Raw genomic sequence first — 22312 nt, 5'->3', positions numbered from 1 at the left:
GAAGCTGTCAATGCCCATGTTCAGCAGGGAAGCAATTACAGAAGCCAGACCTTCCACCTTCTGCATCCCACAATGACCTTGGGTTCATACTCCCAGAGGGTTAAAGAATAGGAGAGCTATCAAAGGAGGGGATAGGATACAGAGTTCTGGTGGTGGGAATTGTGTGGTGTTGTACCCCTCTTATCCTATGGTTTTGTCAGTGTTTCCTTTTTATAAATAAAATAAAATATTACTTATGGGAAGAAGGGGTGAAAAAGAAGAGAAGAGAGTAAAAAAGAACCTGGCACATACTATGTTGGGGAAAGAACTTGGGACCCCAGACCCTTGATTGTTGAATGCCTTATCCACTACTCCACCCCTCCAGGGTTGTTTAAAAAATTATTTTTTGGGGGTCGGGCAGTAGCGCAGCGGGTTAAGCACACGTGGCGCGAAGTGCAAGGATCAGCGTAAGGATCCCAGTTCGAGCACCCACTCCCCACCTGCAGGGGAGTTGCTTCACAGGTGGTGAAGCAGGTTGGCAGGTGTCTATCTTTCTCTCTCCCTGTCTTCCCCTCCTCTCTCCATTTCTCTCTGTCCTATCTAACAATGACATCAACAACAATTAAAAAAAGAAAAAGGACAACAAAAGGGAAAATACAACATATAAAAAAATATATATATATATTTTAAATTTACTTATTTATTCCCTTTTTTTGTTCCCCTTGTTTTATTGTTGTAGTTATCATTGTTGTTGTTATTGATGTCGTTGTTGTTGAACAGGACAGAGAGAAATGGAGAGGAGGGGAAGACAGAGGGGGAGAGATAGACACCTGCAGACCTGCTTCACCGCCTGTGAAGCGACTCTTCTGCAGGTGGGGAGCCAGGGGCTCGAACCCAGATCCTGATGCCGGTCGTTGCACTTTGCGCCATGTGCGCTTAACCCGCTGCACTACTGCCTGACTCCCAAAGATATTAAAAAAAAAAAAAAAAAGGCCTCCAGGAGCAGTGAATTCATAGTGCAGGCACTGAGCCCCAGCAATAACCCTGGAGGCAAAAAAAATTTTTTTTATTACAATTTTTTTTCTTCTGACTCATCCTGCAATAAGGAATATTTTCTTGCTTCTGTATGTGTAAACTGTCAACATATTTTGTTCTTTCCAACCTATAAAGTTATCCCCTGTAGGCTGGAAATTGAGTGGTACAATGAATAAGGCATTGGACTATCAAACATGAGGTCCTGAGTTCCATCTCCAGCATTGCATATAACAGAGTCGCTCTGGTTCTCTCTCTAATGAATAAAAATATTAAAAAAAAAAAACTATCCTTAATTTTGATTCAGCTGTTTTTATTTTACTGCTATCTCCCTCAAACTTTTCCCTTATGTGGTTGCATTTATACTGTGTTCTCCTTAGAACAGTGATGAAAAAAAAGTATGAATTAAATGTTGCTTGTTCAAAATAGGAGTTACTGGGTTGTTGGAAAAGTCATGACATATTCTTTTTTATGTTCTTCTATGCAAAAATGCATCATGACTTTTCCAACAATGCAATATTTCAAAATTATTTAATTTTACCTAACTCCATTTTTAAAAATATTTATTCCCTTTTGTTGTCCTTGTTTTATTGTTGTAGTAGTTGTTGTTGATATTGACGTCGACATTGTTGGATAGGGCAGAGAGAAATGGAGGAGGAGAAGACAGAGGGGGGAGAGAAAGACACCTGCAGACCTGCTTCACCACCTGTGAAGCAACTCCCCTGCAGGTGGGGAGTTGGGGGCTTGAACCGGGATCCTTATGCTGGTCTTTGCGCTTCGCACTGTGCCGCGGACCACCACAGTGGATGAGCAGCAGGAGGGTCAGGGGTCTTGAAGGCAACCTCCCCAGTGGGTCAGGAGTCAGCGCGAGGGAGAACAGATAGACACCACACTCTTATTGGAGGGTGGATCTGGACTCATTTTAATAAACTGCATTAGCTTTTATACTTTTTTCAGGTTACATTTAGGTTGCCTAAACAACCAGCTTAGTCTTGTGGCTTTGGCAGGCTACATGTTACTCCCCTATAACTGTAAAGAATGGTACAATACTTAGTATCGCCCTGTTCTCAGGGGAGGTCATACCCAGAATTGTTTTTGACTTTTGCTGAGGGCTATTTCTATCATTAATCTTCTATGGGGGGCATACGGATCTTTGCCTAGTCGTGGACCACTGCTCATCTAGGTCTGGTACAGTTTAACTATTAATATTTCTTTGTTTTAATACGTCAACTTGTACCAGGGAGGCCTCAATCTCTGCATTCTTTCTTTGAGGGTCAGGTCATAACATGACTTGTTTTGTCCATCTATGTTGACCCACCTTCCCCACTTTCATAATGTAACTTTCAAATATGGCCCTGTGTAAGGGAGAGGGGGTGCTTCTGACTCTCCATTCCCACCAGGCACTGCCAAAGCATTATTAATCAATTGTGACAGTATAATTATTTGTAGCAATAATGGGGGAGAATGCGTCGACCCATTCTCGTCCTCCTGCCCAGCTTCCTTGAAGCCTGAATGCAGGTCCAGAGAAGATGACCCTGTCAGGCTCCCTGGCGATCGTGACGGGGTGGCGCAGCACTGAGTGCGCTTAACCTGCTGTGCTACCACCACTTGACTCCCAACTCTCCGTTTTCTTATCAATATTTCAAAGACTTGCTTAGAAAAATGCTGCTGAAGCTGATAACCAGAGCATCTTACCAACTACAATTCTGTCACAATAATATTTTCAATTCTTCTGTGTGTGGAATAGATAGCAAGATGGGGACAGTGGTGGAAATTAAGGTAATAATGATATTTTCTCTAGACATTCCCATTACATGGAAGTACAATGTTGAGATTATATCAAACTTGTATGGGAATCTATATGTTTTATTTAAAAAAAAAAGACTATATGAACAGACAATTGAAAGTCATATGTAAGTTTTATAATAAAATTAATATTTAGGGTCCATATTGAAAAACACAGTCCCTGGCAGTCAGTATAGACATAGAGAGATCAGTCTATAACACACTTGGGAAGAGGAAGATGATAGTACTTTTCAGTACATAACATATACTAAACAAGGAAACTCCTAGAAGGTAACTCAGTGCTTCAAGATTTTAAGCCCTTGGCTCTTCGAACTGACAGTAAGAAACAAAATCTAACTTCCATTAGGACAGGTCAGTGATTCCAAGTTAGTGACCACAACAATATTGTGAATGATCCTCCTTTGAAAGCAGAACAATCTGCAGAAATGGTATTTTTTTGCACATTTCCTGCTCCTTATACTAATATAATTGCGATGTTATCTTGTAAAGACAAACAGCTGTCCTTAAACTTTTACAAATACGAGCTTCCTAAAGATTATTTTTTTTTAAGTCCAGTTTCATTAAAGTAAAAACAAAACAAAGCAAAACAAAAAACCACTTCTTAAAGGTCATGGTTTTCATCTACTCCTGTTTAAATGCAAAAGCGGACAGTTTCTGACTCATAGCTAGATTTGAAGGTTTCTGCTTTTTAGGCAAATTCAGATTCTCCTTTGCTTTTTCATTTTGGTCTTCAGATTCATGACTTTCATCTATCACACGTTTACGCTTCTTTGCTTCAGTTCCATCACTTTCAGTTCCTCCTTTGGCCTTGGTGGTCCATGCCTATGTAAAAATATTAGAGGAAAAGTGAACTTCAGGCAGTAACAGGGATGAGAGATACAGAAAAAAACTGTTCCTTTATTCTGAGAATAATCAGTCTCATCTTTCATGCTTCTTGTTTATTTTATTGCCACGAGGGTTATCATTGGGGCTCAGTGTCTGCATGACAAATACCCCCTCACAATAGCTATTCTCTCTCTCTGAAGAACAGAGAGAGATTAAGAGATAGGGACAGAGAAAGAGATATCTGCAGCTCTGCTTCACTGCTCGTGAAGTATCCTCAGTTCAGGTGGAGAGTGGGGGCTTGAACCTGGATCCCTGTGCATGGCAGTGTATTCATTTAACCAGGTTTGTCACTGCATTCCCCATGTTTCTGGTTTTAATTTTCCTTCTTTTTAAACCTTTAAAATTTTTTATTATTGGATAGAGACAGAGAAATTGAGAGGGGAGGGGAGATAGGGGAAGAGACAGAGAGACACCTGCAGACCTGCTTTACCACTTGTGAAGGAGGGGACCAGGGTCTTGAACCTGGGTAATGTGTGGTTAACCAGGTACTCCACTGCCTAGCCTCTGGTTTTAACTTCCCTCCCCTCCCCCTTCCCTTTCTTTCTTTTTGCCTCCAGGGTTATCGCTGGGGCTCAGTGCCTGTACTACGAGTCTACTTCTCCTGGAGGTCATTTTTTCCCTTTCGATGCCCTTTCTGTTGATTGCTGCTATTATTATTGTTATTGCTGCCTTTGTTGTTGTATAGGGCAGAGAGAAATCAAGAGAGGATAAGACAGAGAGGAGGAAAGAAAGACAGACACCTGTAGATATGATTCACCACCTGTGAAGTGACCCCTCCTGCAGGTGGGGAGCCGGGAGCTCGAACCTGGATCTATACACCGGTCGCTTTGTGCTATGTGCACTTAAAACACACACACACACACCCCATGGCTTTTGCACTATGTGTACTTAAACACACACACACACACACACACACACACACACACACACACACACACACACACACCCTATGGCTTTTGCGCTATGTGTACTTACACACACACACACACACACATACACACACACACCCTATGGCTTTTGTGCTATGTGTACTTAAACACACACACACACACACACACACACACCCTATGGCTTTTGCGCTATGTGTACTTAAACACACACGCATACACACACAAACTGCTGATTTTGCTCTCCTTCCAACTTTAACTTTTATTGTGGTAATGTTCATTTACAAAGTTGTATGTTTTAGGAGTAGAATTCCACAGCTCTTCCTAATGTAAGTTACTATACCCCATCAAAAATACTAGTAAGTCTCCATTAAAGTCTATTAAATTCCCTTAACCCAAATCATGTTACATGAGATAACCCAGAAAAAGAAGGATGAATATGGCATGATCTCACTTATAGACAGAAGTTGAGAAATTAGAACAGAAAGGGAAACACAAAGCAGAACTTGGCCTGGATTTGGTGTACCATATCAAAGTAAAAGGCTGGGGTGGGGTGGGGTGGGATGGCTTTCAGGTCCGGGTACATGGAGGAGGACGTAGGTGCATGCACATGTGTGTGTGTGTTTTGCAGAAAACTAAGAGATTTTACACATGTACTAACAACTGTACTTACTATTGACTGTAAGCCATTAATCCCCCTTTACCCTTAGCATCTACCATTCCCTGTCAACTCTGTAACCTCAGTTCTGCAGAGTTTGAAGAGTAGTTTCCCTCTGACTTTGTTCCCTTGCTTTCTCTACATCCTACATATAAGTGAGATCATCTGGTATTTGCCCTTCTAGAATACAATTCTATGTTGTTGGTAGCAACATTCCCATATATAAAGTTCCAAAATTAGCATGTGAATTGTTAACTTATTAATTAATTGTTCCCATTACTTGTAAGGGTCTTATTACTTAACTGCAGAGCAGATTAAAAATAGTTATACATTTAGATAAGAGACAGAGGGAGAGAGAGAGAGAGAGAGAATGAGAATGGAAAAGACAATAATACCAAAGCATCTTTCAATGTGATGGGGCCCAGGTTTGAACCTGGACTGCACACATGGCAAAGTAGCACACTACTTAAGCGAGCTATTTCATCAGTCCAAATTTTGGTACTCTACAGTATTTCAGAGTAAACTCTGCTTATATTTAACTACATAAAGTGAAAAATACTGCATTTAAAAAATATCAAACTTTAAAATTTCAGATTATTGTAGATTCACAATAAATTGTAGGAAATTATAAAGATTCTACACCTTTTACCCCCAGTTGTAGCATCTTATCCCAAACTGAAAAAAACAGTAACATCAAAACAATTCCCTCCTTTCTTTCTTTCTTCTTTCTTTCTTTCTTTCTTTCTTTCTTTCTTTCTTTCTTTCTTTCTTTTTTTGCCTCTAGGTTTATTACTGGGGATCAGTGCCTGTATCATTAAACCACTGCTCCTGGAGGCCATTTTTTCCTCCTTTTGTTGCCCTTGTTGTAGCCTTTTTGTGGTTATTATTGTTATCGTCGATGTCGTTCATTGTTGGATAAGACAGACAGAAATGGAGAGAGGAGGGGAAGACAAGGTGAGAGAAAGACAGATACCTGCAGACCTGCTTCACCACCTGTGAAGCGACTCCCCTGCAGATGGGGAGCCAGGGGGCTCGAACCGGGATCCCTGCGCCAGTCCTTGCACTTTGTGCCATGTGCTGGTGGGGAGCCAGGGTGCTTGAACCAGGATCCTTACGCCGGTCCTGCTTTGCACCATGTGCGCTTAACCCGCTGCACTACCGCCCGCCCCCCTTGCTTTATTTCTACTCATTTATGTGTGTGCATAATCTACACTTTCAACACAATTCCATTCCAACAAGTACCTCTCATGCTGCCATCCCAGTCCCTGACGGGCCTCATCCAAGCCCTAATTCCTAGTAACCAGGACCCTGTTCTTCATCTGTCACTTTGTCATTTCAGAACTGCTGTTTTCTTTTTGGGTTGGCTTCTATTCACTCAGAAAACACAGGTACACTCACTTTATTGATTTAATCTCTTTTAATCTATAGTACTTCTTCCTACTGTTCCTAATTTATTTCCCTTTTCACTATTATAATGAAAGTTTAGACACTTCAAGCTGTATAATTTCTCACACAGAGACCAGATCTAAGTAGCATTTAAGGTTTATCTTAAAAAATTAAAAATAAGGGGGCCAGGTGGTAGCGCAGCAGGTTAAGTGCACATGGTGCAAAGCAGGACCGGCGTAAGGATCCTGGTTCAAGCACCCTGGCTCCCCACCAGCAAAGGGGTTGCTTTACAAGCGGTGAAGCAGGTCTACAGGTGTCTAGCTTTTTCTCCCAGTCTTCCCCTCCTCTCTCCATTTCTCTCTGTCCTATCCAACAATAATAACAACAGTAATAATAACAACAATGATAAACAAGGGCAACAAAGGGGGAAAATAAAATAATCATGCTATGCATATTTGGGTAATATCATATGCAATACCCAATTATGGCAAATGACATTCCTAGTTAACTGCCACACATAAAATGAATGTATAGGCAATATTTTATGGCACTCCAAGTCAAAGAAGATAAAATCATCACTGTTTATATGTTGAAAGCTCTAATAAATTAAGAATATTTCTCCTATTTCTTTTTCTACATCACTCAAGTTACAGAGAAATTTGGTAAATGGAAGAAAGAAGTACACTTGAAAATAATATGTTTTGTTAAATTCTATCTAACAAACTTCTTTCTTCACTGATGATTAGCCATTTTCTCAGGCAACAAGAATGATCCTACTCATCCAGATAAAAGCATCTTGTGTTTTTTTTAGCAGTAAAAATAGTGACTATACTTTTTGGCATTTAAAACTATAATAACATTGCCACGTCTCTTCATTTGCAATGCAAGATGTTACTCAGATGTCAACTTATTTAATTCCTAAGAATCTTTATCTTTTTAAAAAAAATTTTTTTATTTAAGAAAGGATTAATGAACAAAAACATAAGGTAGGAGGGGTACAACTCCACACAATTCCCACCACCCAATCCCCATAACCCACCCCCTCCCATGATAGCTTTCCCATTCTCTAGCCCTCTGGGAGCATGGACCCAGGATCGCTGAGGGTTGCAGAAGGTAGAAGGTCTGGCTTCTGTAATTGCTTCCCCGCTGAACATGGGCGTTGACTGGTCGGTCCATACTCCCAGTCTGCCTCTCTCTTTCCCTAGTAAGGTGTGTCTCTGGGGAAGCTGAGCTCCAGGACACATTGGTGGGGTCTTAATTCCTAAGAATCTTTATCTTTCTTCAAATATTTATAAAGATGAGAAGCACAGATTTGGAAATGAAATTCTAAATGAGGTTAGAGGTAGCTAGGCCAGTTTCTATAATAGCTTCCTCATTTTGCAATACCTTTATCCATATAACTCAGTTTATCAAGCAAAGTATCTATGTCACTAGGTGCTCATACTACTGCACACTGCCATTCTTGTGAAAGTAAAGTACAAAGCTTTAGTGCACATTCCTTCCCCCATGAAACTGAAAACTACTAGTTGCTTTTCTTCACAAGGAAAAAACTCATATGATAAGCAAACAGCTACAAGCTACCTGTCCTAATTTCCATGTGAAAGGCTGGAACAGAACACCAGCTCTTATTTCCTCCCAAGGAAGTATTCTAACTTAGTATTCAATGCTTAAGTACATTAAAAAATTTTTTTAAAAAATTCTGCTTAAGAGGACTTTAAGTTCATAGCCATAAACTGTGAATTAATTTTATTTTTAATTATGAATTTTACTTGCTTTTGATTTATAAACAATGTACTCTTCTTGGGCATACCCATTACAATATAGAGGTATTATATATACAAAGCTAAATAGACTATCTACAATAAATAAATAACCATCAGCACTAAATATAATTACTACACATGTTCAAAGTTGACAAGTTAATTTTATTTTTTCTGCGCCAAGAGTTTACTGAAATGCATCTAATTTTTTCAAATGCAGAAAATGGCATTTCTAATAGTGTGTTTCAAACCTGGAAAACCATTAAGATTTCAATCACTTACCTTTCTTTCTTCAATAGGTAATACTCTAAATCGAATCATTCCTTCCTTTATTATGTCTGCTTCATCTGAAATGTCGGGATTGTCAGACAAAATATTACTTCTGTTTTCTTCTAGCCACATTTGGAACCCAGTCTTTGGCCTAAAATAGCAATAATGTAAGAAAACAAACAAAAAAACATGTAAACTTAAGATGCAGTTTCAAATACTTCATCATTTTTTTCAGATTAGTAATTAACCATTGTTCTTTGCATACCAACACATAGTAAAAGACACAATAAATTATACTTACTAATATTCTTATTATATATTATTTAAAACTGCTCAGAGACTGCAGGACTAATAAACTGAAAATCCTTTTGTAAGGTCAATTCAAAATGATTACTCATGTTGGTATTTTTTAAAGCCCAGCAGTCTTTAACTATGCACTTTGAACTCTTCTTAGAATGTTGACAGGCTCAAGGTCTCCAACCTCACTTAACCCCTCTGGTTCAGTAAAATTTACTTGAAACACACTTTCTCTATGTCCCAATAAAGTAACCCTAAATCTTCCTAATTTTTCCTTTCATCTTTCTCTTCTTTGCCCTAACAAAGGACCAGAGAATGCAAACTATTTATTGTGTCATTATTATGTAATATATGGACAAAGCTCATTAGATTTCATGTGTGCTACAATTTGTTATTTTTTAATATTTATTTATTTTCCCTTTTGTTGCCCTTGTTGTTTTTATTGTTGTTGTTACTGATGTCGTCATTGTTAGATAGGACAGAGAGAAATGGAGAGAGGAGGGGAAGACAGAGGGGGAGAGAAAGAAAGATACCTGCAGACCTGCTTCACCGCTTGTGAAGCGACTCCCCTGCAGGTGGGGAGCTGGGGGCTCGAACTGGGATCCTTACTCTGGTCCTTGTGCTTTGTGCCACGTGTGCTTAACCCGCTGTGCTACAGCCCAACTCACTGCCCCAGACTGACTTTTTTTTTTCAGATAGAGAGGTAGAGCTAGGACACACACTGCAGCCCCATCCACAACACACTTTAGAAATAGAAACAGAAATGTAAGATAGTTATAAACATAAATATTAGTAGTTTCATATAAATCATTATTTGTGACTTCCTTAAAGTCGCACATGTTCAGTATGCCTACAGATGTTCAGTGTCTATGCATTATGTGTAATGAATTGCAGAGTTGCAGAATTTTGTGTTGCTGCTTTTGGGACACAGCCTCCCAAGATACTAAGTTGTCCCTCTGTACTGACCTTTGATTTTCAGTGTTTTGAGGACTCAAAGCAGGTGTTTCAGATGACAAATTTTTAGAATCGTCTTCTTTTATTTCCTCAGTCTTATCAGTTTGGGAACTTCTTTTTTGGAAATAGGATGCTGCAGATGTCTGGAAAAATTAATATTATGAACACTACCCAAAACATCTAGTATGGTTTTATATGTTACAAGCAAGTTTTGAGAAATGTGAAAACATATTCTTTTGTTTTTTTGTGGAGTAGGCAGCTTTTTTTTTTTTTCCAGAGAGACACCACAGTACTGAAGCATTCACCTGTCCCATTGTATCTACCATGGGGTGCAAGGGTTCAACCCTGGATTGGATCATGTGCTTGGCAAAGTCCTACTTTGAGCTATCTATCACTCCAACTTAATTTTGACTTCTTATATCAGCATGAAGTTCTCAGCAGAAAATAAATATGTATTGAAACACGTGTAAAAGAAGATCCTATACTTCAAATTCCATGTTTCCAAAGGAATAAAATTATATGAGATGAAAACACAAAGAATGCACCTATCCTCATTTTTTAAAATTTTATTTATTTATTTTGCCTCCAAGGTTACTGCTGGGGCTCAGTGCTGGCACTATGAATCGGTGCTTCTGGAGCCCATTTTTTTTTCCCATTTTATAAGACAGGACAGAGAGAAAATGAGAGAGGAAGAGGGGGAGAGGAAGACAGACACCTGCAGACCTGCTTCACTGCTTGTGAAACAACCCCCCCCCCTCCCCGCAGTTGGGGAGCCGGGGGTTTGAACCGGGATCTTACTATAGGTCCTTGTACTTCTTACTATGTGCATTTAACCTGGTATGCCCCCATCTAGTCCCCTCCCCCCTTTTAAATCGTAATATATATATGCCTCCAGGGTTATCGCTGGGACTCGGTGCCTGCACTACTAATCCACTGCTCCTGGAGGCTCTTTTTTCCCTTTTGTTGCACTTGTTGTTTATTGTTGTTATTACTGCTACTATTGTTAGATAGGACAGAAAGAAACTGAGAGAGAAGGGGAAGACAGAGGAGAGAAAAACAGACACCAGCAGACCTGCTTCACTGCTTGTGAAGCGACCCCCCTGCAGGTGGGGAGCTGGGGGTCTCAAACCGGGATCCTTACACGGTTCCTTGCGCTTTACTCCATATGTGTTTAACCTGCTGCACCACCACCCAGCCACCCAGAATATTTTTATTTCTTTATTAATGGATAGAGACTGAAAGAACTTTAGAGGGGGAAAGGGAGATAGAGAGGGACAGAGACAGAGAGACACCTGCAGCCCTGTTTCACCACTTGTAAAGTTTTCTCCCTGCAGGTGGGGACCAAGGGCTTAAACCCAGGTCCTTGAGCACTGTAATGTGAGCACTTAACCAGGTGCACCACCTCTTGGCCCTCCGGCTCCCTTTTGAATTATTTTTATTGCTACCAGGTTAACAGTTGGGGCTTGAGTGCCTATATGATAAATTCACTATTCCCGCTGGCGGGAATCTATCGATTCCTTCCTTTTCTTTCTTCATTTTTTTTTGCCTCACCTCCAGGGTTATTGCTCGGGCTCAGTGACGGCACCATGAATCCACTGCTCCTGGAGGCCATTTTTCCCCTTTTGTTGCCCTTGTTTTAGCCTTGTGGTTATTATTGTTGTTGATGTTGTTCATTGTTTGATAGGACAGAAAGAAATGGAGAGGGGGAAGACAGAGAGGGGGAGAGAAAGATAGACACTTGCAGACCTGATTCACCGCCTGTGAAGCGACTCCCCTGCAGGTGGGGAGCCGGGGGCTCAAACTGGGATCCTAAAGCTGGTCCTTGCACTTTGCGACACACGCGCTTAATGCGATGAGCTACCGCCTGACCCCCCCCTTCTTTTTTCTTTTCCTTTATGTGATAGGAGAGAAGTTAAGAGGGTAGAGGGAGCATTAGAGGGGGAGGGGGAGAGGGAGGGATCTGTAGCACTACCTCACTGCTTGAAGCTTCCTCATTGCAGGTGGAGAACAGGGGCTTGAACCCAGGTCCTTGCACATGGTAATGTGTTCAACCAGGTGTCCCACCACCCAGTCCAGAACATTATTCTCCTGATGACAAATCTAAGATAAAAATTACCTGAATAGAAAAAATTAGAATATAGGACAAAAAAAAAAAAAAAAGGTCAGAACAAGGTACTATCTTAGCTATCATTAAAAGGGGAGTTAAAACCTTTTGGGAAACTGAAAAACAAAAACCAAACAGAGAGATGTCTGTATTAGATACATAATTAATGTAATTAATAATTAATTAGAAGCCTAGATATATATTTGTTTATAGTACATAATTCGTTAGATTAATTATATATTTATTTTAAGTTATTCTAAAGGGTTAGGAAATAGAAGACATGTCTTGCTATGTAAAAGGTTCTGGATTAAATTCTAATATGGGAGGCCTGGTGGTGGCACACTTGGTTGAGTGCATATGCTACAGTGCACAAGGACCTGGGTTCAAGCCCCAGTCCCCAGCTGCAGGAGGGAGAACTTCACAAGCGATGAAGCAGGTCTGCAGGTGTCTCTCTGTCTCTCTCCCTCTACCTCCCTTCCTCTCAATTTCTGGGTATCTCTATCAAATAAATAAAGATAAAAAAATAATAAAGTTCATGACAAAGTTTAAAAAAAGCCCTAATATGACATGGTAGCCCTGTGGGCAGTACCATTACAGCTCCATGGAGAAGGGAATGGCGCCATGGTGTCTCTCCTCTCTGTTTGTCTATGTCCTCAAAGAAATAAAGGACAGAAAATTAGGCCAAGGAGGCTATTGAATGGTGTTAAACAAGCATGAAGCCCTGAGTTTATTTCCTGATGCCATATTAAGAAAGAAAGAAGAGAGAAAGAAAGAGAAAGGAAGGAAGGAGAGAGAGAAGATATTGAAACAAAACCACACAATCAAGCACTACTGCTTTTGCTAAACAATCAAGTAGAAACAACTGGAGACTTCTGTCCTATGCCTGAAACAGTGAATAAATCCAGCTAAGAACAACAGATCACACACATGCTATTTATTGCAGATGACTAAGGCTGAAAAAGTACCTGCTTAGACTTTGGCTTTGGAATAAGAGGTTTTATAACTGGAGAATTCTCATTATTTGTAGCTCGATGAAGTGCAGTAGACTTCTTGGATGATTTGTTCATATTGTCTAAAATATTAGTTGAACGCCCTGAATTCATCGAAGTGGCTGGCTCTTTGGAGCTGGCTAATACCTGAAAAGCAAAATAGTATTAGTGTGTTGTTTTTTAAAAATATTTGTTTTATTTTAATTTGATAAGACAGAGAAATTGAGAAGGAAGGTATATATATATATATATATATATATATATATATACACATATATATATATAGATAGATAGAGAGAGAGAGAGAGAGAGAGATGGAGAGAGAGAGGACACCTGTAACACTGCTTCACAGTTTGGGAAACGTCTCCCCTATAGATGGGGACCAAGGGCTTGAAGCCAGGTCTTTGCTCATGAAAATGTGTGCTCTCTACTGGGTACACCAGGGGGCAGGGGTACATAGCTTAATGTTTATGCAAAGAGAATCTCATGCTTGAGGCTCCAAAGTCTCAGGTTCAATCCCCTGCACCACCATAAGCCAAAGTCCCATCAATCCCCTGAAGCATCATAAGCCAGAGTTGAGCAGTGCTCTGGGCGAAACAAACAAACAAACAACAAACTACTGGATACACTACCATCCTGCACCTAGCATTTGTTTTAAAAGAAGGAAAAAAAAAAATCCCAAGAGCTTATTTTTTCCTTTAAATTTCTGTAGTGTCTGTAACCATAATTTCTTCTTTGGAACCAAACACCAATTAAGACAAATACAAGAATGAAACTTTAGTGGATATGGTAACTCATGCACATATATATATCAGTGAGGAACTAAACTGTAAACCAATATTAAATCAATTTAAAAAAAAAAAATGAAGGGGGTCGGGCGGTGGCGCAGTGGGTTAAGCGCACGTGGCGCAAACCACAGGGACCGGCGTAAGGATCCCGGTTCGAGCCCCCGGCTCCCCACCTGCAGGGGAGTCGCTTCACGGGCGGTGAAGCAGGTCTGCAGGTGTCTATCTTTCTCTCCCCCTCTCTCTCTGTCTTCCCCTCTCTCTCTGTCTTCCAGTCCTCTCTCCATTTCTCTCTGTCCTATCCAACAACAAAGCAACGTCAACAATGGCAATAATAACCGCAACGAGGCTGCAACAACTAGGGCAACAAAAAAGGGGAAAAATGGCCTCCAGGAGCGGTGGATTCATGGTGCAGGCACCCAGCCCAGCAATAACCCTGGAGGGAAAAAAAAAAAAAAATGAAGGGACAGGGTGGTGGCGCACCTGGTTGAGCGCACATGTCATAGTGCACAAGGACCCAAGTTTGAGCCTCAGGTTTCCACCTGTTTTGCAAGTGATGAAGCAGGGCTGCAAGTGTCTCTCTGTCTCTCCCTCTCTTTCACCCCCTTCCCTCTAGATTTCTGGCTGTCTCTATCTAATTAAAAAAATAAAGATTTTATTTAAAAAACCAAAAAAGATAAAAGGATTAATATACTATAACTCCAAGACCAAAAATGGAGCATCTTTCAAATCCACAAGAACTTAGATGATAAGTAGATTATAACTCTTAGCTTAAGTGTGAACTAGTGGTGTTTTTGTCTTTGTTTCCAAAAAGAACTCTTTCAGTCTTTAATACCTCTAGGTCTAGGGAAGGTCATCTAGTTTAGAAATATTTCTTTGTATGAAATTATATTTAAATAAAAGAAAATATTAATAGAAAGGGCTTACCTTGAAGGGGTTTACTCGTCCTTGGTTGCTAGAGGTAACTGCACCTTTCATAGGAAGAAAACTTTTGTTTAACAGTGAAAAAAAATTTACAAAACTATTTCTTTCTTTCTTTCTTTCTTTTTTTTTTTTTTTTTTGCCTCCAGTTGCTGGGGATTAGCATCAGCACTAAGAATCCACCACTTCTCGTGACCTTTTTTTTTTTTCTTTCCTTCTTATTTGATAGGACAGAGAAACTGAGAGAAGAGATGGGAGATAAAGAGAGGGAGAGAAACATAGACACTTGCATACTTGCTTCACCACATGTGAAATGCTCCCCCTGTAGGTGGGGAATGAGGGCTCGAACCCAAGTCCTTGCACCTATCCTTGCACAACCACCCAGCCATCCAAAACTATTTCTAAAGTAGACAGAATAGTTTACTCGTGCTCATCTTTGGCAGCACATATACTAAAAATGGAATGATACAGAGATTATCATGGCCCCTGTGCAAGGATGACACGTTCCATATTACAAAAAAAAAGTTTAATCTATACTACATAAAAATAAATTTTGCAAATTCCAAAGTATTTACACATATCTTCTTTCCCATTTTTTAAAAAAAGGTTCTTTTTTTAAAATTTTCATTATCTTTATTTATTGAACAGACAGCCAGAAATTGAGAGGGGAAAGGATAGAGAGCGAGAGACAGACACCTGCAGATCTGCTTCACCACTCGTGAAGCTATCTCCCTGCAGGTGGGGACCAGGGGCTTGAACCTGGGTCCTTGCGCATTGTAACATATGCGGCTAATCAGGTGCGCCACCACTTTAAAAAGAATGGGGAGATGGGAAATTCCTCAAGCTAGCAAAACCTACCTCCAACATCATACTTAATGATGAGAAACTGAAAGCTTTCCCTCTCCAGTCAGGTACAAGACAGGGCTGCCCACTATCACCATTTATATTCAATAGAGAATTGAAAAAATCCCACCATAGCAATTAGGCAAAAGAAAAGAATTAGGGGGATTCAGACTGGAAAGGCAAAAGTTAAGTTGTCACTATTGCAGATAATATGATTGTATATAAAGAAAATCCCAAACAATCCAGTAGAGAACTTCTGGAAATTATTGATCTATATAGTAAAGTGGCAGGCTACAAAATCAACATACAAAAATCAGTAGCATTCCTTTATGCAAACACTAAACTAGAAGAAGACATCAAGAAATCAATCCCCTTTACTGTAGCACCAAAAACAAGACACTTAGGAATAAAGTTAACAAAGGAAGTGAAGGACTTGTACATCAAAGCTATATGCTACTCTTCAATGAAATAGAAAAAGACACAAAGAAATGGATAGATATCACATGCTTTCGGATAGGAAGAATTAACACATCATCAAACTGACTATCATACACAGAGTCATATACATATTTAATGCCATTCCTATTAAGGTACCTCCAAATTTCTTTAAAGGAAAAGAACAAAAGTTATAAACATTTATCTGGAACCAACAAGTCCCCAAGATTGCCAAAGCAATCTTGAGCAAAAAGAACAAGACTGGAGCATCAGACGTCCTGACCTCAAACTATACTACAAAGCTATGGTAATCAAAACTGACTGATAATGAAAACAAAATAGACACATAGATCAGTGGAACAGAATTGAAAGCCCAAAATAAGCCTCCAAATCTTTGGACAACTAATTTTTGACAAAGGGCTCAAATCACTAAATGGAGGAAGAAGAATCTCTTCAACAAGTGGTATTGGGAAAACTGGACTGAACCATGCAAACAAATGCAATTAAACCACCCCATATCACCATGCACAAAAATAAACTCTAAGTGGATCAAAGACATGGACATTATACCAGAAACTATCAAATACATAGAGGAAACACTGATAGAATACTTCATGGTTTATGCTTCAAAAAGGTCTTTAAAGACTCAAATCCAAGAGCAAAGAAGACAAAAACAAAAATAAATCAACGGGACTATATCAGACTGAAAAGCTTCTGCGCAACAAAGGATACCCACACCTTAACAGAAAGATAACTTACAGTGTGGGAGAGGATCTTTATACAACATACCTCAGGTAAAGGACTAAAACCCAAAACACATAAAAAGCTCAGTAAACTTAACACTAAAAACAAAAAAATCCCATTCAAAAGTGAGGCATGGACAGAAACAGAAGAGATGCAAGAGGGGCAACAAACATGAAAAGGTGCTCAAAGTCACTGATCATCAGAGAAATGCAAATAAAGACAACAATGAGATGCCACTTTACACCTGTAAGAATGTTATATATTAGAAAGGACGGTAACAACAAATGTTGGAGAGAATGTGGGGAAAAGGGAACACTTCTGGTCTTGCTCATAAAATGAATAATAAATAAACACATGTCTCTTTTTGTTAAGTCAACAAGGTTTATGCTAAAAAAAAAAAGTCCCCTACTCTAACCTTCTCACCAAAGACAACTGCCTTCAACTTCTATTAGCTTTCTAGCCAGCTCCCTGTATGTTTCTTTACTGACACCATAGTTTCACAAATTCCTCTGATAAAAACAAAACAGGGTCCAGGTGGTAGTACATCCAGTAGAGAGCATACATTACCATCCACAAGGACCTGGGTTCAAGCCTCTAGTCCCCATCTGTAGGAGGAAAACTTCACGAGTGGTGAAGCAGTGCTGCAGGTGTACGTATGTATGTATGTATTTTCTCCCCTTTAAATTTGTCTCTCTCTGTCTAAAAAAAATATATATATAGTGTACTAGGAGCAAATTCATCATGCAGGCACCAAGCCCCAGTGATAACCCTAGGGGTAAATAAAATTTTTTTTAAAATTTATTTTCCCTTATGTTGCCTTTGTTGTTTTTCATTGTTGTTGTAGTTATTATTGTTGTTATTAATGTCATTGTTGTTAGATAGAACAGAGAGAAATGGAGAGAGGAGGGGAAGACAGAGAGGAAGAGAGAAAGATAGACACCTGCAGACTTGCTTCACCGCCTGTGAAGCAACTCCCCTGCAGGTGGAGAGCCGGGGCTCAAACTGGAATCCTTATGTGGTCCTTGTGCTTTGCACCACGTGCGCTTAACCCGCTGTGCTACCGCTCGACTTTCAACCCTGGTGGTAATTAAATAAACAAAACAAAACCAGACCAGGGTAAGGTATATTTGAGCTGTAATGCTTATTTGTTTGTTTATTTTATTGCCAGTAGGGTTATTGCTGAGGCTCAGTGATGAATCCATAGCTCCCAGCAGTTATCCTCTCCCCACCTTATTTTGGACAGGATAGAGAATTTGAGGACAGGGGTGGGGATAGGAAAAAACATCCAGGGGCCTGGTGGTAATGCACATGGTGTGAAGTACAGGAACTGGCATAGGGATCCTAGTTTGAGCCCCCAAACAGCTTCACAAGTGGTGAAGCAGGTCTGCAGGTGTCTATCTTTCTCTTCCCCTCTCTGTCTTCCCCTCCTCTCTCGATTTCTCTCTGTCCTATCCAACAATAATAACAGCAATGGCAACAATAACCACAGGGCAACAAAATGAGAAAAATGGCCTCCAGGAGCAGTGGATTTATAGTGGAGGTAGAGAGAGAGAGGGAGAGAGACACATCTAAAAGGGACCTGGCAGTGGTGCACCAGGTTAAATGCACATTGTACTATGCAAGAGCCTGTGCAAGGATCCAGGTTCAACTCCCTGCTCCCCACCTGCAGGGACACTTCACAAGTGGTGAAGTGGGTCTGCAGATGTCTATCTTTCTCTCTCCCTCTCTATATCCCCTCCCCCTCTCAATTTCTCTGTCTTACTGAATCTGGCACCAAGCCCCAGCAATACCCCCCTACAGGCAAAAAACAAACAAACAAACAAAAAAACAACCAAAAAACAAAAAACAAAGGGGGGGGAGACGTCTGCAGACCTGCTTCACTTCTTCTGAAGCTTCCTTCTGTACTCAAACCTGTTGCAACACTGCCCAGGCTCTGAGATGTAACACTTAAAAATACATGTATAAAATGACATAGTGGGGGTTGTATTGTTAAATGGGAAACTGGGGAATGTTATGCATGTACAAACTATTGTATTTACTGTTGAATGTAAAACATTAATTCCCCAATAAAGAAATAAATTTAAAAAAATTAAAAAAATATATACATGTATAATTTTCTTCCATTCTTCTCTGGTTCTTTCTTTCTTTCTTACCAGAGCACTAGTTAGCTTTGGCTTATGGGATACAAAGGATTGAACCTGGGACCTGTCAGAGTCTCAGGAATGAGAGGCTATTTACTATGTTATGCTATGTTCCTACACCAAGCCTAACTTTTTAAAATGTTACAAAATTATAATAATGGGGGGGCGGGTAGCTCATCCAGTAGAGCACATACTTTCCCAAGCATGAGGACCTGGGTTTAAGCCCCGTAATCACCAAGGAGCACCATGGACAGCATCAGGGAAGCCCCTTGGATAACGGAGCTGTGCTATGGTTTCTCTCCCACCCTCTTAAACAAAATAATGGAAAATGTTGGTCTGAGAGTGAAGGAATAGGATGTACTTAAGGCACAAGCATCACCACAAAGACAAAGTTACAAATACTTACCTGACTTAGCAGCTGGCACGTCACAGGAATCTGTACGTTTGGGAAATGGGCTTTGTCCTATAAGATACAGTGTAAATAAAGAAGATAAAAATCATCCTAGAGATGCTGAAAAGGTATAAATATTCAATTTCTCTCAGCCAAATAAAATGGGAAAAGTTACACAAATGACTTTTATCCTTTTTTAATTTGCTTTGAAAATTTCTCTTACCATGCTTATATCTTTCTGTTTTTTCTTCCATATCATCAGTTTCTCTGGTATCTTCTGCATCAACTTCAACTTGATTTTTATGTCTTGCCTGGCTCCACTCTGTAGTGGTATTGCTATAACTGAAAGATAGTATTATTCATTAAAGTGTGATGTAAAGATCAATTAATAGTTAGGATGTGGAAAAGAGAGATCTTAAACAAGTTCAAATGCATTTCTTACCCAGCATTCAACCTTTTTCTAAAGTCCTCTTCTTCCTCTTCCTCCTCTTCTGCTTGGATTACTGCCAATTCTGTTGCCTTCTCAACAGCCAGCTCACTGAGTTTTTGAGCCAATATTAATCTCCGAGAACGGGATGCATATTTAATTGCTAGATTCACAGCATGTTGAGTCATTAGATCAGCAAGTTCCACACAACGAAATTCCCGTTCCAGTTTACAAGAAAGCTAACACAAAAAGAAGAAGAAAATCAAACCATACTAAGCAAAGCCTCCAAGAAATAATGAAATATCAGGGCTAGGTGAAAGCTCACCTGGTAGAGATTATGCTTTGCCAGGTTTAAGTTCTAGCACCACATGGGAGCAACAGGGAGGCTCCATGGAGGTAGAGTGGTGGTATGCATCTCTCCTCTTTTTCTTCCCCTCCCTCCTTTCTCTCTCTAGATGAAAAGAAGGGACTAGGCCTGGGGACTGCTCAGCAGAATCATACAAATGCGGGCCTGAGTTCACTCCCTTGTGTCATATTCAAAATGATGACAACTAGTAAAACTGAAAAAACATACTTCTAGATACTGCATCTCACTAATTCTTTTTTTAAATTTTTTAAAAATACTTATTTTCTCTTTTGTTGCCCTTGTTATTTTTTGTTGCAGTTATTGCTATTGTTATTGATGTTGTCGTTGTTGGGCAGGACAGAGAGAAATGGAGGAAGGGAAGACAGAGAGGGGGAGAGAAAGATAGACACCTGTAGACCTGCTTCACTGCCTGTGAAGTGACTCCCCTGCAGGTGGGGAGCCAGGGGCTGGAACCGAAATCCTTATGCTGAGATCCACTTTGCTCCATGTGTGCTTAACCCGCTGCACTACTACTGCCCGACTCCCATCTCATTGATTCTAAGATGCACAATTTCACATCTCTATAACTGAGAAGTATCTTACAACCGATGACAGGCTCAGATTGACAACATTTTTCCCCCTTAGTGGCTTTAAATAAATAAAATTAGGGTGCATTGTTACAATCAGTAGTAGCTATGGCTCAACAAACCCACGGCAAGCTACTAACTGCAAGACTTATAAGGGATTTGTCTAAAAAATCAAATGTGGTTTTCTTTTATTTATTTCCTTTTGTTGCCCTTGTTTTATTGTTGTAGTTATTGATGTTGTCATTGTTGGATAGCACAGAGAGAAATGGAAAGAGTAGGGGAAGACAGAGAGGGGGAGAGAAAGATAGACACCTGCAACCTGCTTCACCACCTATGAAGCGACTCCCCTGCAGGTGGGGAGCCAGGGGCTTGAACCAGGATCCTTAAGCCTGTCCTTACGCTTCGCGCCATGTGCGCTTAACCCGCTGCACTACCGCCCGACTCCCAGATGTGGTTTTCTTAAATTCACCCCCATCACACCTGTGCCAATAAGGTAGCAAATTCAAAGGAATAAATTGTAAAGGATTTTTTTATATATTGTTGTTTTACTTTGACCAGAACTAATTTTTTTACTACTAAATAAATTTGGGTGGGGGCAAGTATAGATTTATCCATTAATTTTTAAGTGTGGTTTTCTATGATTTCCAACTGTTACAGAGAGCTCTACAACTCCTAAGTTAATACAACTTCTTTTTTCTTGCTTTATATTTGCAATGTAAAAATACAAGGCTTAATTAATACCTCTTAGAAAACATCAACTATTTTCCTCTTCCTACAAAACTTTGGCAACTCAAAGTGTGACGACTAAGTACACAATTGGGCAAAATTATTATTTCCAAGGTTAAGAAGGGTCTCAAAATTCTTAAGATAAAGCAACTATTTTATAACTTAGATACCCATCGATGTAACAGCTACATTCACTTTCCTGTTGCCCAGTTCCTCTCACAGGAGGCATTTATAAGGAGGCATACTTCTCACAGCTGGTAGACTGACTAGAGGGCACCTGGCGGGGGTCAGACTTGCTAAAGGATTAACCAGTTCAAAAAGTTGTGGAGCACCCTGCAGAGAAACTCTGCTCCAGAGGAAAAGTTCCTTTAAGGTTAGGTTGTAAACAAGTCAAACACCTTTCCTTACACTTATCATGGGAAGGTTATGAGTCTCTATACAGAAAATGACCCTTCATCAAATGGCTGAAACTTACCCTACAAAGAAGTAATTAAAAATTAATGCTAGGCTTAAGACATGAAGTTGCATAAAGATGACAGTAGTGACTATCAGATGTGGAAAGCAGAGTTAAAATTAGTACTATGGTTGTAAATATTATGTTACTGAACCAGAGGCTTGAACCTGGGGTCCTTGTGCACCATAAAGTGTGCACCTAACCCGATGCACCACCACCCAAGCACAGATACTACTTTCTCTCAGAATCATTTTTCCTTAATTTTGAAATGCAAGTTTAGATCATTTACTCTTAAGAAACACTGAGGTCTACTATGTATTGGATACTACACAAAGGCCTGGTCACTTTCCTTAAGGGACTACAGTCTAGTCTAGTGCAAGGAGAACAGAGAAGCCCTACTGCACTTTGTTTTTTTTTTTAAAGAATTTATTTATTTATTCATGAGAGAAGAAGAGAGAAAGAACCAGCCATCACTCTGGTGCATGTGTTGCCGGGGATCAAACTT

General features: G+C 39.9%; 1 protein-coding gene and 1 non-coding gene across 2 annotated transcripts in view; one reads left to right on the top strand and one right to left on the bottom strand.

Annotated features, from left to right (window-relative positions):
- Positions 1-2885: 2885 nt before the first annotated feature.
- Positions 2886-22312, bottom strand: part of WDHD1 (WD repeat and HMG-box DNA binding protein 1) — an 87204-nt gene continuing 67777 nt past the window's right edge. The window contains exons 19-26 of the mRNA XM_007527376.3: positions 19710-19933; positions 19491-19609; positions 19283-19339; positions 14720-14763; positions 12984-13154; positions 9927-10057; positions 8676-8814; positions 2886-3639 (exon numbers count right to left, since the gene is read on the bottom strand). Of these exons, the coding sequence (XP_007527438.2) occupies positions 3439-3639; positions 8676-8814; positions 9927-10057; positions 12984-13154; positions 14720-14763; positions 19283-19339; positions 19491-19609; positions 19710-19933 (1086 nt within the window). The 3' untranslated portion in view covers positions 2886-3438. The remainder of the gene's footprint in view (positions 3640-8675; positions 8815-9926; positions 10058-12983; positions 13155-14719; positions 14764-19282; positions 19340-19490; positions 19610-19709; positions 19934-22312) is intronic.
- LOC132533597 (U6 spliceosomal RNA) lies at positions 15140-15244 on the top strand. The gene has a single exon (XR_009545460.1). It is a non-coding gene; the product is annotated as a U6 spliceosomal RNA (small nuclear RNA).

This window comes from Erinaceus europaeus, chromosome 16 (genome assembly GCF_950295315.1).
Source record: "Erinaceus europaeus chromosome 16, mEriEur2.1, whole genome shotgun sequence".
Taxonomy (NCBI): domain Eukaryota; kingdom Metazoa; phylum Chordata; class Mammalia; order Eulipotyphla; family Erinaceidae; genus Erinaceus; species Erinaceus europaeus.
This window is presented reverse-complemented; position numbering and strand designations above follow the sequence as displayed.